The following is a 16033-nucleotide window of genomic DNA, read 5'->3' as shown; positions in this document are numbered from 1 at the left end:
ATCTGCTTCACAGTTATCATCTTGAACGTGCATTTCGCGAGCGTTTTGTACAGTAATCTCAGGTCTAAGATGGGGCACATACCTCCGTATCCTAATTTCTCCGCCCCTTCCACCGTCGTCAGCTGCTGGGTCCCCTGTGTATGGGCTCGGGCTGAGTAAGGGGAGCGCCATGACCTAGTGAGTTCCTCGTGGACCTCAGAGAAAAAAGACACAGGTCTCTGCGGGGCTTCAGCCTGGTGGCCCGCACCGAGGAAGGAACCGTCCATCCATCTCTTAGACGACAGCTCCTTGGGGGCTGTCCACTCCAATTCCATATCTGCCACTGCCTCCGTGAGGATCGCCATAAGCTCCGCATCCAGCGAGGTGGGGACGGCTTCAGACAGGGCCTCGGACCACGCTCCCGGGTCTGAGGCATTAATAGACATGGCTTCGTCCTCGTCATATCCAAATAAGACCATTTCCCGCGCTTCTAGTGGAGGGCGGTAACTGGCCTCAGAGTATGAGAGGGGATCTTCCACGTGAGGGAGGTGTGGACGTTGGGCCGACGTCAGTACCTCGACAGAATCCGTCGACGGAGCTCTCTGCAGTCTCCCGGTTCACGGCTCGACGGCGGCGGACGGGAGAGAGGCAGGAGATACAGGGCCACCGTTAAGGGTAACGGCCAGCCTTGCACGAAGGTTCTTGATGGGAAGCTCTTCACAGGCATGACATCCCAATCCTTCTAATGCAGCCTCTGTGTGAGCCCGACCCAGGCACAGCACACATTGCTCGTGTGCTTCCGGGAAATCAATGGGCCCACCACACATGCGGCAAAGTGACATTTTAAGAGTAAAAGTCACCGGAACGCGAGAGGGGATCATTTTCCACAATTTTCCGCTCTGTATGCGTGAATCCACACGAAACCAGACTCAACTGAAGAAAAAAGATTCTGAGATTTTGGCGCCCGCCATCACCTATATTGATGACTGTCAGCCAATCAGGTGAGGGGGCGCCATTGGCTATTTGCAGGATAAATTTGGCTATTTATCAGGCGTTTTGTAATCACTACTCCAGTGTTTTATACAATTAAATTTTATTATAAACAGCATACATTAATATTTCATTAATATCAGTTTTTTTTGTAACAAGTTTAGCTTTTGCTATCTAATGGCAGACTCCTAGACATACAGTAACGAGATCAACAACTCACCAACAGACATAATTAATTCACTCAAAAATTTTAGTTTAGGATACAGCTCAGATAGGTATCGTTATTTCTTCCTTTTTAGCGTCTTTAAATAAACTTTTAACAAGTTAAACAATGTTAATCACTAGTTTCCTCCGCTTCCTCTCCACTTTGATCGTTACTGTTCAAAGTATGCGCGCGCTACAGTTGCACACACACTACATTCAGATTTCTTAAAGGGGAAGCGTCTCAGGCCATTATAGATGTCTGTGTTTCTATGAATTCTTAGTCACATGTAATACATTTTAACTTATGCTGACATTATGAAATATAATATTTATTATATTTGTCTAACTGTATTATGAATTTAAGTTTCTATATTTGTGTATATGCAGGCTGCATTTTTATGGGTTACAAGTACACACACACACACACACACACACACAGTTTTACTCTAAAAAAGTTAAGTTTTTCTTAAAAAGTAAGTAATTAACACAATCAAATAAAAGTGAATATTAATTTAAAAATCATAATGTCCAATATGATACAAATCAATAAAAATCATACATGATAAAATTAAATCCCATTAAATAAAACACAATGTCCAATAAGATGCTAAGCACCAAATAAAATCCTACAGGACACAGTATAATCCCATTAAAATAAATCAGAATGTCCAATAGGATTCTAAGAATCAAATAAAATCCTATAGGACAAAGTGAAATTCCATTAAAATCAATCAGAATGTCCAATAGGATTCTAAGAATCTAGTAAGGTCCAAAAGGATAAACTGAAATTCCAATAGGATTTTTTTGACAAGGGTAATGCAAAATTTGTCGTTTTAATTTTAGTGTTGGTCATGGTGGGAAAAACAATGTTTCACAGCACAAATTTATTATTATCATTATTAATATTAAATTATTATTAATATTACCTTGTTCATAAATGGTAAATTTTTGTTGGGTCAGACCCATCTGCTAGCAATGGAAAAATATGCACAAAAAAATACACTTTTAAATTTGAATTTATCATCAGAGGGACAGATGACCCAGTCCCCCCCCCCCCCCCACTAAACAGACCATAGTTTGCCCTATCTTATCATGCCTGACCACTATCTGTGTTAACCCTTCATATACTTTCATATATAATGTATGTATATTATAAATCTAAGCAAGTACTCCATGGATATTTTCTAAGATAGTTTAGCATGAGCCTTTTATAGTGGTTATTAAATTACTTGAATGGGGTAAAAGGTTTAGATAGCTATATTTATCAATTTGTTTTAGCTATTTTCAATGAACATTCATTTCAAAATATGAAAACCTGTAAACAATGAGCATTCAAACGTTTGGGGTAAGTCAGAACTATGAATGTTTTGAAAGTAGTCTCTTATGCTCACAAAGGTTTTATTTAATCAAAAATACAGTAAAAACAGTGATATGGTGGGGGGGAAATGGTCAAAATAGCTGTTTTATATTTTGATATTTAAAAATATATTATGGTGGCAAAGCTGAATTTTCCTTTTGTCCTGCTTAATATTTTTGTGTAAACTGGTCATTTTTATCAGAATTATTTGATAAATATAAAGTTCAAACGTACATCATTATCTTTTGTAACATTATAAATGCCTTTACTGTCACTCTTGGTCAATTTAATGTATCGTTGCTGAATAAAACTATAAATATCTGACTACAAACTTTTGAATGTTAGTATAATATATGTATAGTCCATTTGTGTGAAGTTAGAGGGTTCCTGAGACAGATGACGCATGAACATTCCAAATGGTCAGTACTGTAAATGGCTTTACTGTGACAATAAAGCAAATGATTTCCCCTCTTCTAGGAGACACGTTTAAGATAGAAACACATCTGCATTGATTATGACACTAATACTTTGCCCATATACAACCAATATTGGTTGACTGGTGTTGCAGATTAACGGCCATTTCTTTAAAAGCAGAACAATCTACTATAAAAAGCACCTCAGCGATAGTTACGAGCAAAAGCTGCATTTCTACACAGCTGAGACACATACATCACAGATGTTTGAGGAATCCTTGAAGAGTCCCTCTCTCACGGTTCTTTAGTCTTTAAACTTGACATGGGAACATTTGAATAAATCATAAAGTTCCAGAGTCTACCTGAAAACATTGTTCATCTGTCTACAGGCAGTCAGGTTTTTCTTCAGCCTTTAAAAGGGGATTGCCTCAATTCAGCTCTTAAAAATAAAATAAAGGTTTTCTCAGGAGGTATTGATGGTGACTTGATAGCTGCAAAGCAGTTCACAGTAATATTAAAAATGGCCAAACTCCTCTGGTCATTCACCCTTTTACTATCCTTGTTTCTATATAGCCATATATTCCTTATTTGTTACATTTTAGACACTATGTGCAAAGACAATTGACAGAATCCATTTACAGGTAGCCATTTGTCCTGTACAACATTAGCTATAGATAATTACACAGGCCTTCAAACTAAAGTTCGGTAAGAAAATCAAAAAATGATGCCGTAGTTGCTTTGTATGTTGTTTCCAAGAGCACTAATCCTTCTTTCTACCTCATCCTGACAGTTTTTGGGACCTCCACAGCTTTGTGTTTGGTGGTGGAATTGCTCTCCCCAGCTTCACCTGTCTTTTTAACCACTTTGGGGCTAGATGTGCCTTTCCTGGTGGACTGTGGGCTTGTTCCTTTCTTCTGAAGCTGAGGGCTGGATGATCCTGTTACAGCCCTCTTGGCCAGTAGAGGGCTCCTGGAGGTCTTTATTTTAGGCTGTTGTAGAGATTCCGTCGGCTTTAAGGGTCTTAGGCCCAAAAGTCCACAGTAGTAATTACATTGATGTTGAATAATGAACTGCTCGATTATCTTTGGAGATCCCTTATCTGTGAGGCCTTGATACCTGCAGCAGACATAAAAATATTAGTCTCTCCAAAAGAAAGAAAAAAAAAACTTAAGAAGCAGTGAAAATATCAGGAACAATATAATCTTGTAGTAAAATGTACCAACCCTTTAGACTTAGTAACAATTTCAATGCTTGTAATCTTTGTATCGACACCTGAAACGCACACAAGAGTTTATATTATACGATTATATTGATACATTTTAAAATATAGTACTTAGCAACTTACTCAAAAGTAAATGTGAAGTAAATATCTCTTTACCTTCTAACCGAGTAACCAGGAGGTTTCCATTGGTCCACTGATGGATCCAGTGCTGGAAAGTGCAACACTTCTGCTCCACCTCAGAGTTGGCTCTGGCGATCAGTCTTCCTGTGCTGTCCATCAGACAGTATTTCATATACACACCATTCAGATCAGTCTCTACTGAAGCATATGGAATTGTATTGGCAGGTCGATACATCAAGTGAAGCGGGATGACTCTGAATTTATTTAGAAAAGAAAAGAAGTCTGAAATTAGATCATTTTGACACAATCTCTTATTTGTAGCCACATGCATTGCATAGAAATGCCTTTTAGTCAATATTACTTTATAGACCTACTCTAATGAGAATCCAAAGTTCTCAATCACTCTGGCCTCAGCTGCAAATATTTTGCAGTACTCCCGAACGGTATTTTGGATTTTACAGCCCTGAGGATAAGAAGAAAGAAAACTTTACTTGAAAAATATCTACACTGAAAATCTCTGTGGTGAAAAATACACAAGCTTCTTTTTTTTATTATTATTATTTTTTTTAATTATACAATTATAATACAAGCTCTAAAAAGACCATAAAAATATATGACTTGTGTACTAACTGAATATTTCAAATATTAATTAAATTAATAAATAACCACTTTCTCCAATGTTTCTTTTTATAGTTTTTGCTGTGTCAGTATAACTTGTAAATAGTGATCCACTAAGACTCAAACCTGTTTGGTGATCTCTAGATTTCTCTCGGCCAGGTTGCTCTCCTCCTTGGCTCCATATGCAATGGGATTTCTTACTTTAGTGATGCATGTGCTGCCTGAGTCAAAGACAGGGTCCAAACCATAGATGACCTTTGCCCTGCAGGTCTTGTGTACGCATCCCTCTCCAATCTGAGCCTCTGCCGTCATGATGCGACCAAAGAATTTATCACCCCAATAACCCGAGTCTGCCAGGCCTTTGGTGAACATCATTTTTGTCATCTCAATCTCTTCTCCAACTGAGAAGACCGAAATACAACACAGAAAATTCAATATAGGTAAACAACAAAAAACTATTTTTAATTGGTAGCAATAAACACACTTAAATTACACCAGAAGTCTTACCTTCTAAATCTTCCCTTAAGAAAAATTCTGACAGGACTGCCCAAAAAAGAAACGATGTCAAAGTGAACATAATAAATAATACATTAGCAGATTTCTGTTTATTAGTGGACCAATGAGTTATAAATTACTGTCTGTGCTGAGTAGGTAATCTGTGATGTCAGTCCCATATTCATTCTTGACTGAGCAGCCATATACTCCACAGTCTCCGCTGGAAGCCTGGACTATGGCCAGGGCCACTGGACTCTCATCCCCAGCACTGAGAGAGATAAAGAGAGAGAGAGAAAGGAAGAGATGTAAATTAAATGTAATCAAAGGCACTTTACAGTTGAATTATAAAGTAAAATCATAGTAAATGAACCAACCTTAAAAAGCTGAAGAAGTTATTATAGTCTTAAATACATATACACATACGTACATATACATATTTACATAGTGTACACTTTTTAAAACCCTGTTTTTTATGCTGTATTAATGGAAAGTGGCAGAAACTTACAGCCACTTGAGGGCAGTGTGTTACAAACACAAGCACAGATGACGCATTTCAGGGTGTATGCGTGCGAGCAAGGCGTCATTGTGCTGATACAGCACTGTGAGAAACAAATTTAGATTTTAATATCCCCTGATGGTGCAATTGGGCAGTGTTGGGTTACATACTCTCTGACTAGAGCCTCACCAGTAACAGCTGTGGTGTTCATGGTCAAATACAAATAAGTGAATGACAAGTCCACAAAGGAGCTAACAATATTGCTAATAACTTTTCAGATTTACAGGATTAAATGCTTCTTAGGCTATAACATGCAGTGAAATGTGCACACTGTCATAGCGGAATAATTGTTATATGTCAACATTTCAGTAATTTGTTCAAAAATGTAGAAAAATGCTTGTAAGGTGCTTTATCAATAAACTTTTCCAGGTATTCTAGATTTGCTGCATTCAAATTGTTCTATCAACAGTAACTTCAGTCTTTTTCATTTTGTTGTTTTAAGCTTGGTTTAAGTTTTTTGGGTGTGTTGAAAGATGACAGGGGAATTTACCGTCTTTCCATCTCCACAATTTCCTCTTCGTCTCTGTACCACTTGATGATGGAGTCACTAAGAATGTTAAAAAACTGGCACCACAGCTTCAAGTGGCCCGAGGCATCTGAGAAGGGCTCTCCCCTAATCTTGCGGATAACCTGAGGTGCTGAATGGAAATAGGATCAAGGGTAATGTGACAGAGGCAACAAGTTAAAGATAAGTAGTGTTTACTCTTCCCCCACATCAGTTGTCCACCTACATCTTGGTGTCACCATGATAATGTCTGAACGGTACAAAATTAGAACACTTGCTTAGAAAGAAGGAGAATAACTAGAATATTAAAAAAACTTATGTTGGACTTGTCCAGTATCTGACCCTGTCACCCTCTGTCATTTTCTACATTTTTATATTATCAGTTTCGGTCAATACAGATTGACCAGCTCACAGAATTGTTATTTAATTCTTGTGCAGTTTTGCACCTTTTTTTTTTTTTTATAGATATGAAATTCCTACTGGAAAAACTGCAATCAACCTGTATAAAGATACATATGTGTTACCTTTGAAGGGGTCCAGCTTCTCCTTTTCTGCTGGTTTGCTTTCTGTCTTTGTGCTGTCTGTCACCTCTGCCGTCTCCTCCTTTGGTTTTGGCACATCCAGTGTGGCCTTGCGTCGTGCCATCAATGGCGAACGTCTTTCTGTGGGTGGTGTTTGCTGCCCACTTTGAAGTTGCAGGAAAGCGGCCCTGCGAGCCTGACTGGGCGACATATACGGACTATCCCTCTTACCCTGCGTGTCAGATCCCTCATCCTCAGACTTGGTTTTGGCGAGATAGATTTTTCGCCGTGCACCAGAAGCCAGCTCCTCGGGGGTGGCTGAGGGTATTAGGGTGAGACTGTCTCGTCGCTTCATCTTTGGGCTGCTCTCACAGGACAGAGTGGATGTGGGTGTACTTCCGCCACTCTCTTCCCCTTTCTTCTCACTTCCATCCACTGATGCAGCTGAGGTGGACCCCTGATTCTCTAAGTTTGGGTTATTCTTCGCCATTAGCCTTCGCAAACTGGCAGGACTTAGTGGAGGGAGTGTAGGTCCCACAGGGGTTGTTAGGCTAAGTTTCTCTATGGAAGGTTTGTCTTTTTGAAGCCTGTCAGATTCAGGTTCTACCTTTGTGTCTTTCAGCTGGGGTACCTTATCTGGGTCTTGGTTAGTAATACTAGGCAGAGTTTTTATAGACATATCAGGACTCAGCTGGGACATGAGCTGCTCTTTTGGTTTCTTGGAAATAGCAACTAGACCTTGTTGATTGCTTTCACTTTTTAGCATAGTAACTGAAGTCTCAGAGTCATGTTCTTTGTTATCGGTCTGCCTTTCTGCATCAGTGACAGAAATGGGAGGGATATCTTGTGAGATTACTATGCCAGGAAGTAAGGTGTGACTTTGAACAAGAGTTTGCTCTTGTTCAAGAGTGGTGGTGTTGTCATCAGCACATGCTATGTTGATTATAGGGATATTACTGTCATCTTCCCTGCCCCACCCAGTGTTGATACTTCCTTGTTCTACTCCACCTCTCACTCTTGCTTCTAGATTTTGTGGTTTAATTTCCTGTGTTCTCTCCACAGAAGGTGACGACTGAGTGTTCCTTGCCACACCCAAAAGATCTGGAGTAACTAAGGCACTGTTGGAGGATAATTCACCTGATGCTCTAGTGGCATCATCCATTTGTCTTTCCCTTTCTCTAAATATCTGTGCCACTTCTTGTGTTAAAGGTTGCATAACTCTCTCAGTCTCTAATTTCAGAATTTCACTTCTAGGTGCAATAACAGGTTCTTCACGTTTGACTCTTTCTGGCAATGTGACCTTGATTTCTGGGATGAGTGGGGTAGATCTCTTTTTTGCTACATTCTTAATGACGGTTTCTCTTGTATCAGGGAGTATTATGATTGGTTGGACTGCTGGTTGGTCCTTCTCAGTCAAACGTCTCTCTGCTTTTGCTTTTGTAAGGAGTTTTGGTTTATCTACTTTGTATGGCCTCGGTTGAGTTTCTATAACCTCAGTTTCCCCTCGTCTTGGACTTTTGGGGATCTCCATCTCTGGAATTACAACAGATGCCTCTGTCTCTGGAACAACATTATTGTTTCTCTTAACATCATCTTTCTTTGGTTGGCTGGAGTCATCCTTTGTTTTTTCAGTATTAACATTGTCTTTTTCCTCAGCACTTTCCTCAGTGTTTTCTTCACCACTATCTTTTCCCTTTTCTTCAGCACTCCTACCCTGACTTGGAATGCTTTTATTATGCTCCATATTAAAATCGTTCACTTTAACAGAGTCAGCTGCAACTTCTTTATTCTCTGTGAAACTAATATTTAGTGCTGGCATTGAGTTTTCATCTGGTTTAAAATCAATTTCCGTTGCACTCTCAGACACAAGAGTGATGAAATCCCCTTTTTGGCTTAGCTCCAATGCTGGCGACAATGAATTCTGATCATTCATTTCATATCTTCTGTCAATCACTACAGCTACAGGAAGGACTGACTCTTCTTTGACAAAGTCACTCACCGACTCATTTTCCTCTGCAGTGTAAGATTTCCCTTCTATTGCATCATTCATCTCCTCTTCATTTTTCCCTGTCAGGGAACCTCCCTCTAGCATTTTTGTAACACTTTCCTCCTCCATATGAGGAATTACTTTCTCGTTTGGCTCTTTGCTCTCTTCTACTCTCAGCTCAGCTGACTGGGACTCAGTGTGCACTTCGATAGGGACAAAGTCGGCAAGCGGGGAAAGCTGAGACTCTGGCTGGCTCTCACAACACTGCATGCTTTCCAGGTCTGCCATGATGAGGTCTGTCAGGGGGGCAGCTGAGCCCCTCTGTTCCTCTAAAATATGCATTTCCTCAGCACCTCGCATGACCTCATCCGCAGGATAGGTAAATTCCAGACTTTCAGTCTCGAATGGAGGATTGGACAAGCCCACAGAACCAGGAACGTCTGTGTCACTAGGTTTAGTATGGTTACCTGTAGCCTTAAGACATGAACAGTTGCTTGTTAAATAGGTAACTTGTGGGTTCATAACACTGAATTCACTGCAGAGATTGTACAGTTTTTGATTGTCCTTTTGGCATGCTCTAGATATTGATGTTTAGAGAATAGGATATTAACTATGGTATAGTAATAAAAAAGTAAAAAAGCGTAATGAATCACTTTTATGCTTGGATTGATTTGCTCCTAAGACCATAAAATCAATAACTGAGGAGGAAGTTTATTTTTTATTTTTATAAAAGCTTAGAATTTCGATCATTTATGCATAGTATGTCATGTTTTTGATATAAAAATCTGTATTTATTGAATACACCTTAACAATTTTTTTTGGTCTTTTGGTGTGTTTACTTGTTTTTTAAGCTGTTATATTTGAAACTATATACAAATGTGTACTCTCAGACTACCAATCTTGTGCAATTTTCCAAATATGTAGAAGAAAAACAACTTAATATTTATGACTTAATTATATATACAGTATATATATCCCTTTCACTTCACTTTTATAACCATATCACATTGTATATTCCGTATTAGAACATAATCAGTTCACACTGTTATAATGTTACGATTACTGAAATATATAACTGAAAAAAAAACTGAAAATGGAGTGGCATTTCAGTAGTGGCAGAAGTAGCTTGTCACATTTATAGATCGTTCCTACAAGAGCTTTCTTTTAACAGAAGTTCCTGTGTTGTGATTCAACACGCAGAGTTCAGATGAATGTGCAGGGTTCCTCTAACTGACACACCACAACAACTAACATTAACTTCCCACGAGACGCTAGGGTGGTTGCACTTCCACATTACATAGGAAATAAAACAGCTGAATGTGTTACATGCCAGGTGCAACGCTATCACATGTTTGTCCTGTCTGAGACTGTAGAGCACATGTGAATCAACTAAAGGTGACATTCACCCTGTTGTCTAACAAACATGATTATAATACTTGCATTTAGCAGTGACTTGTTTTAAGCGATGATGCAATCACTGTGGTTCCACATGCCTTTCTAACAGCCTCATTTCTCTCTAATCTTCAGCCATGGCATTTTAAAAATCATGTGAGGGCTCTCATGTGCACATTCTTGCCAAGAAAGAAGCTCAACTACTGTCTACAGTTGCATAAACAGTAAGTAAACATTTTTGTAATAAAATCTAAAACCAGAATGAATAATAGGGCATCTTGGGCATGTAATCATCCATTATACATAAAGAGGTTCTACATGAGCTTCAAAATTTTCAGTAACTGTGAATTGTCAGCTGACTTTGGTTTCTCTGACATAATGTATACAAGTTTAGCAGTCAGTAAACTCTCTTTGTATGGTAATGCTTCTCTCAGCACAGATTACAGGTTTATTTTAAGACATGAGGAACCAAAGAATCTGGAAAATGTGAAGAGGTTTTGTCTTCTTGTCTTAGTGTGCAGCAACTGTCCTTCATCCTGTCCTGACTATCATTATAACACGTCCATTTAAAGTCAACATGATTATGACAATGCATCCCATTTCAGGTCGAATACTAGTTGGTCCCATTGAGTAAATAACATTTCTAGAGAATTTGTCTATGGGATTATGTTGTTCTTAATGTCTGCTGACGCATGAAAACACATCTTCTAACTATTCTAGATAAGATAAAAAATCCAGTTAGTCTGACTCATGCTCACTCTGTGTATTACTGATTGTTAAAGGGCCAGTGGCCCTTATTCAAAATCCTGGGAGAGAGCCGTAAATAAGACAAAAGCAGAGCTCAGTAGCTGTGGTGTTGTGAGAAGCTGAAAAGTAATGATCAGTATTTTTTTTTTTTTTAAATAAGCTTTTATTAAGCAAGGTTTAATATTTCACACTGAAGAATGAGTTATGAATTCAGATTTGGAATTTGGAGCCAGGAATAAATATATATGACAAATATAATAAAAAATTGTATACTGTAATAATATTTCACAATATTACTGTTTTAATTGTATTTTGATCAAATAAATGCAGCATTGGTGAGCATGAAAGACTTCTTTCAAAAACATGTAATTTTAGTTGAGAAAAAAAAACATGTTACTCACAAATATTTTTCTTAAACTGTAATGCTTATAATAAATATTGTACAATATTGTAATTAAAATTGTATTTAATTAGAAAAAAAGACATTTTAACTAGTGCTCTCAGACTTTATGCCCCGCTTTATTTGTGTACTGTATTCCAAACACTGAGAATGCAATTTTGTCAAGAAAATAGTCATTATAAGAACAATGCTGACACTTTCAGTCCTTACATGAGAAGTTAAAGAGCAAATCATTTCAAAGCTGCCTACTGTGTTCTCTTGGGTATAGTTAGTGTCATCATCTTGGCTATGGACTGGTGTAATTAAACTCAAGTCTTGTCGCACAAATGTGCTCTCTATAAATAACTCCCATGTGCCATGGTGCAAGAAGCCCTGCGCTACAGATGGACAAAACCGGCAGGTTGTCAAGTGAGAGGTGTGATGAACTCACCATGAGAAGAATAGATTGATCAATCTGCTGGACTTCCTCTGGACTACTCTCGTCCTTTGGCATCTCATTCTCCCCTACAGAAAGTCTAAGTGTTGTTCCAATGCTCTCAACATGCTCTCTTTCAGGGGTGGGAGACACATCCTCAAGTTTGTTTATATGAAATTCAGAAACATGTTCAGCTGAGTTGGAGTTTATGATATCATTAAGGACGACTGAGTCTTGTGTTTGTGGTAAAGGCTTTGTTTTTACTTCCAAATCCACCATTTGAGATGATTTCTGGGCCAGCTTTGGTGCCTCATGCTCAGAGGCCTTATTATAGACCAAAGACTCTTGAGGAGGTGTTTGTGAAGGAGGGAGATGTTGTGGAATTTCTTTTTCTATGATAACTTCACTTGTTCTCTTTGTGGTTTCTGTTGTCTCTGACTTCTTGCTTTTGCCAAAGAATATGTCCTTCAGGGAGTGAAAAACCGATGTTAAGGCCGACTTGTGTTGAGTTTCTGGCTCTTTGTGTGATGCAGCTTTGGTTGAAGAGCCAGATGTAGCTCTCTGTTCTTGTTCTGTGTGTCTAACTTTCTCTCGTTCTCTCTCTTTGGATCTCTCTCGTTCTTTCTCCCGCTCAATTTCTCGTGATCGGTTCCTCTCCTCTTCTTTTAATCTTTCCCTTTCCATCTCCAGCTCTCGTTTATTTTCTTGGACAGGTCTAACATCGACCTCCATGATCTCCTGTGACTTTGCAGAACTCTGATGTTCCTCAGCAGCTTGTGACTGCACAGACTCAGCTAAGTATTTTGCCAGGCTCATTCCTTCATTAGCATCCTCTTGTTTTCTGTTGCTCTGGGTGGGTTTAATAACACCCACCTTATCAAATCCATTGGTAATACGCATCTTCTTTTCACCTGGTTTCTCTTTGGCAGACTGCTTTGTGGTAACCACCTCCATTGGATCGCAGATACGGCTGAGTTTCTCATTACCGTTCTCTGTTTTCATCTCTGTTATTCCTACAGAAGCCTGTACCGTGATATTATCAGACTTATCACCTATGATTGCAGGCTGATCTTCATCTGTTCCTTGGGAGGTCACGTTCTCCTCTCCATCCTGGGTTGTGGGAGAAGAACTCAGGGTGTCGTTCCCAGCAGGAATCCTACGCTTCCTCAGTAAGCGTTCCTGGTTAATCACATTTAATTGTTCCTTCTGCATGTTCTCCTTACCCCGACGTCGACTCTCTTCCAGCTCTCGTCGCTTGATCTCAGCCTTCTGTTTCAGTTTGGCGAAGAACCTTTGGTGGATCAGGTACTCACTCATGGTACCCACCTCCAGCACCCCAGAACAAGAGACGATGCCCTTACTATTCCTCGCCGAGGCCTGATAAATGGCTGCATCATCTTCTGTACAGCTGCCAAATGAAGAAATGTAGTTAATAGTCACTGTGTAAACAATAAAATCATTGATTTGGATGTGAATGCATAAAATGTATTTCTTTAGAATAAGCAGTCAGGTCATACTTGTAGATGTGGAGTGTGTGAATTTTTCCATTGCGAAATATTTCATATTTGGGAAGACCACAATATCGATCTAACTCCATGTCATCTTTGTACCAGGTCAACTCAGGAGCCGGGTAACCTGTTGAAAATGTGAGTAAAATGAAGGAAGTTTGCTCTGATTAAATAATGGTATTTTAATCTTTCACCCTTGCATTCAGTATTTTCATTTATTTTAATAACCATAAAGAAACTTACCTGTGACCACGCAAGAGAACTTGACATTGCATGTTTCTGACACTGCCTTTGATTTTATGGTGGTCTCAAAACATGGCTGGGTCTCTTCAGTCAAGTGAGCCATGACTGTACATAGTGTACTCCTGGAAATGGCCAATACATATTTGTCAACTCATTAATCCCCATTTCAGGAATGCTTGTATATATTACATCAAATTAATCCAAACATTGTTATATAAATCAGTAGTTTGCAGACAGGAAAGTGTATTATTAATATAAGTAGTAAAACGTAAAATTATAATTATCGGTGTCATTGGGAGGAAAGGCTGTAAGGTATTAACAGGGTGAGATGGTATCATTTTAGCCTTATAATATTAACATGTAAAAGTTTGTTTTGGTATCATTTATAGTGGACTTTTTCATGTACAATTTACAGTGGTTATTTGGGTGGGTCACAGTATTGATCACGTTGCAATTGGCTTCAACTTGGTATTTCTGAAATTGTAAAACAAACCAAAGCAGAAAGACATTTTGGGGAGTAGAAACTGTTATTTGAAGTGTAGTTAGTTTGGGATTGACCTTTTGAGAAGCTTTTATTACCTCGACGGCCTGTAGTTTGAATACCTGTGAGTTGAAAAGCTATTTAGAAAAGAGTCAAATCAACGTTACACTCATTAGACAAGGACATCTAAACTAGGGACTAGTCACTGCGTGACCCTGATTTTAATCACAGCCAGGAGCATCTGTAATACATCATACAGTAAACGCTGTTGCTAATGGGGAGAACGTTGTGGTCTCTCTTGGCATAACCGTGGTTGAGCCAACACAATACAACTAATATGGAAACCATAGTTAGTTCAGTATTTCAACAGCAGCAAATGATATTAAACTGATAAAATTGTGATTGTATTTAAGCTGACGTGTGCTAAAATGGGACCTCATTTAATAATAATAATAAAAAAAGTATCAGAATAGGAGAATAGAGGCACATAAAAACCAATGATCATGTTCTAGCCATTAATTATACCATTAATATTCCATATCATTTAGATACATTTTTTATTCTATTTATTTCACGAATGTCAATGATTAGTAAAATACTGTAGTTAAGTATTTCCAAAATATTTATTAAAAACACAATTAATTTCTAGACCTGAAAACCATCATAAACCTCAAAATCAACATCCAAACTGGAGGTTTGGATAACTCTGACACAAGCAGACAGGCTTTTCACAATCAAACAAGGCAGAAAAACACCCTCAATCAAATTTGATACACTTTTACCTGTTTTCAGGCCTGACGTTGGAGAGGTAGTTGCGGCTCTCTGACCTTCCGCTTGCCGATGAAACATCCTCCCCATTTTGGCTTCCCGATCTCCCATTTCCAGAGTAAGAGCGGGTCATGGGCCTCCTGGATGTCATTGTCCAAAAGAAATAACTTCAACGGTCCAAAAAACCCACCAGTCTCTTTAAGTGGGGTCTCAGTGTTTCTGCAGGATAAAATACAGGTCGGTCTCCGGGCGATTGGAACCAAAATGTAAAGTTCCACTTGCTAGCTATTTGGTGAACAACTGAAAAGCAAAACATACAAATCAATCAAACTAAGAAATACAAACACTGAAAGTAAAAACAATATTAACAATATGTAACCGAATTTTTAAAATATAGTTTAAACAGAACCATTCTGTTTCGAGGGCAGCTAGTCTCAACAAGCCAACCATTTGAACAGAGAAGTTATAAATAGGAACTGCTGTCTGCTTATTTCAATTTGGTCAAACGCACTAGTTTGTATTTGATTTCAAACCAACACATATAGTTGAAACTTTGAATTTCTTGACTAAACAGCATAACACTTCAAGAACTCACCATTAGTATGTTTCTTTGCCTGTTCTTTGGAGCCTGCTGTCCCAGTAGCACTAGACTTGTCAATCACAGCAGAGCATGTGAGTTGCCAGCAGGACCCTATTTATAGCAGGCCTACAAATAGGCGCAAGAGCACATCACATTTTCCACAACTAGCCATTGCTCTGAAGCCAGTTGAAAGAAGTGTCCAAGAAAAAGACAGCAAAAACTTCCAAGTGCAGGTTAAAATATATATATATATATATATATATCCTGCTTTAATCATTCCTTATCTGCCAGCCTTATAAAATCCTGTCATTCTTTCTCTGACTGACTGTTTGTCTGATATACATAAACACATAGAAATGGCCCATGCACTGTGTGTAGAAATTTAGCCAAATGCATCTGTGTTGTGGTGGAAGTCATCTGATGCAAGTGGCCCTTTGATGACAGCTCTCCGGACAAGCTCAAGCATGGCCCAGGTTTAATTAGGACAGCCCCCTTCAGTCACTCTGTCTGTACACCCTCCCCATAACAGTCA

At 38.8% G+C, this 16033-nt stretch overlaps 1 protein-coding gene across 2 annotated transcripts; it reads right to left on the bottom strand.

Moving 5' to 3' along the window:
- Positions 1 to 2949: 2949 nt before the first annotated feature.
- On the bottom strand, positions 2950 to 15731 carry LOC127977190 (alpha-protein kinase 3-like). Of its 2 annotated transcripts, XM_052581903.1 has the most exons (15): positions 15517 to 15731; positions 14936 to 15221; positions 14252 to 14275; positions 13673 to 13794; positions 13439 to 13556; positions 11937 to 13329; positions 6984 to 9441; positions 6445 to 6592; positions 5539 to 5666; positions 5411 to 5446; positions 5030 to 5304; positions 4660 to 4748; positions 4322 to 4539; positions 4167 to 4215; positions 2950 to 4059 (listed from the first exon to the last, which is right to left on the bottom strand). In XM_052581903.1, exons 2-15 carry the CDS (start codon positions 15070 to 15072, stop codon positions 3717 to 3719), a joined length of 5538 nt encoding a protein of 1845 aa, XP_052437863.1. In that variant the 5' UTR covers positions 15073 to 15221; positions 15517 to 15731; the 3' UTR covers positions 2950 to 3716. The 2 variants fall into 2 exon arrangements, with proteins under 2 accessions (XP_052437863.1, XP_052437864.1); XM_052581904.1 differs by lacking the exon at positions 14252 to 14275 and having other exon boundaries at positions 15517 to 15720.
- Positions 15732 to 16033: the final 302 nt, after the last annotated feature.

This window comes from Carassius gibelio, chromosome B18 (assembly GCF_023724105.1).
Source record: "Carassius gibelio isolate Cgi1373 ecotype wild population from Czech Republic chromosome B18, carGib1.2-hapl.c, whole genome shotgun sequence".
NCBI lineage: Eukaryota > Metazoa > Chordata > Actinopteri > Cypriniformes > Cyprinidae > Carassius > Carassius gibelio.
The sequence above is the reverse complement of the archived record's forward strand: the minus strand, read 5'-3'. Positions and strand labels throughout refer to the sequence as shown.

Excerpts from the sequence above, each read along its gene's own strand:
- LOC127977190 (XM_052581903.1), bottom strand. The coding sequence starts at position 15,072 with ATGACATCCAGGAGGCCCATGACCCGCTCTTACTCTGGAAATGGGAGA. Across the intron at positions 5,667-6,444 it reads ATTGTGGAGATGGAAAGACG|TGCTGGGGATGAGAGTCCAG; the intron begins GTAAATTCCCCT and ends TATCTCTCTCAG. Across the intron at positions 4,216-4,321 it reads CCTGGTTACTCGGTTAGAAG|GTGTCGATACAAAGATTACA; the intron begins GTAAAGAGATAT and ends TGTGCGTTTCAG.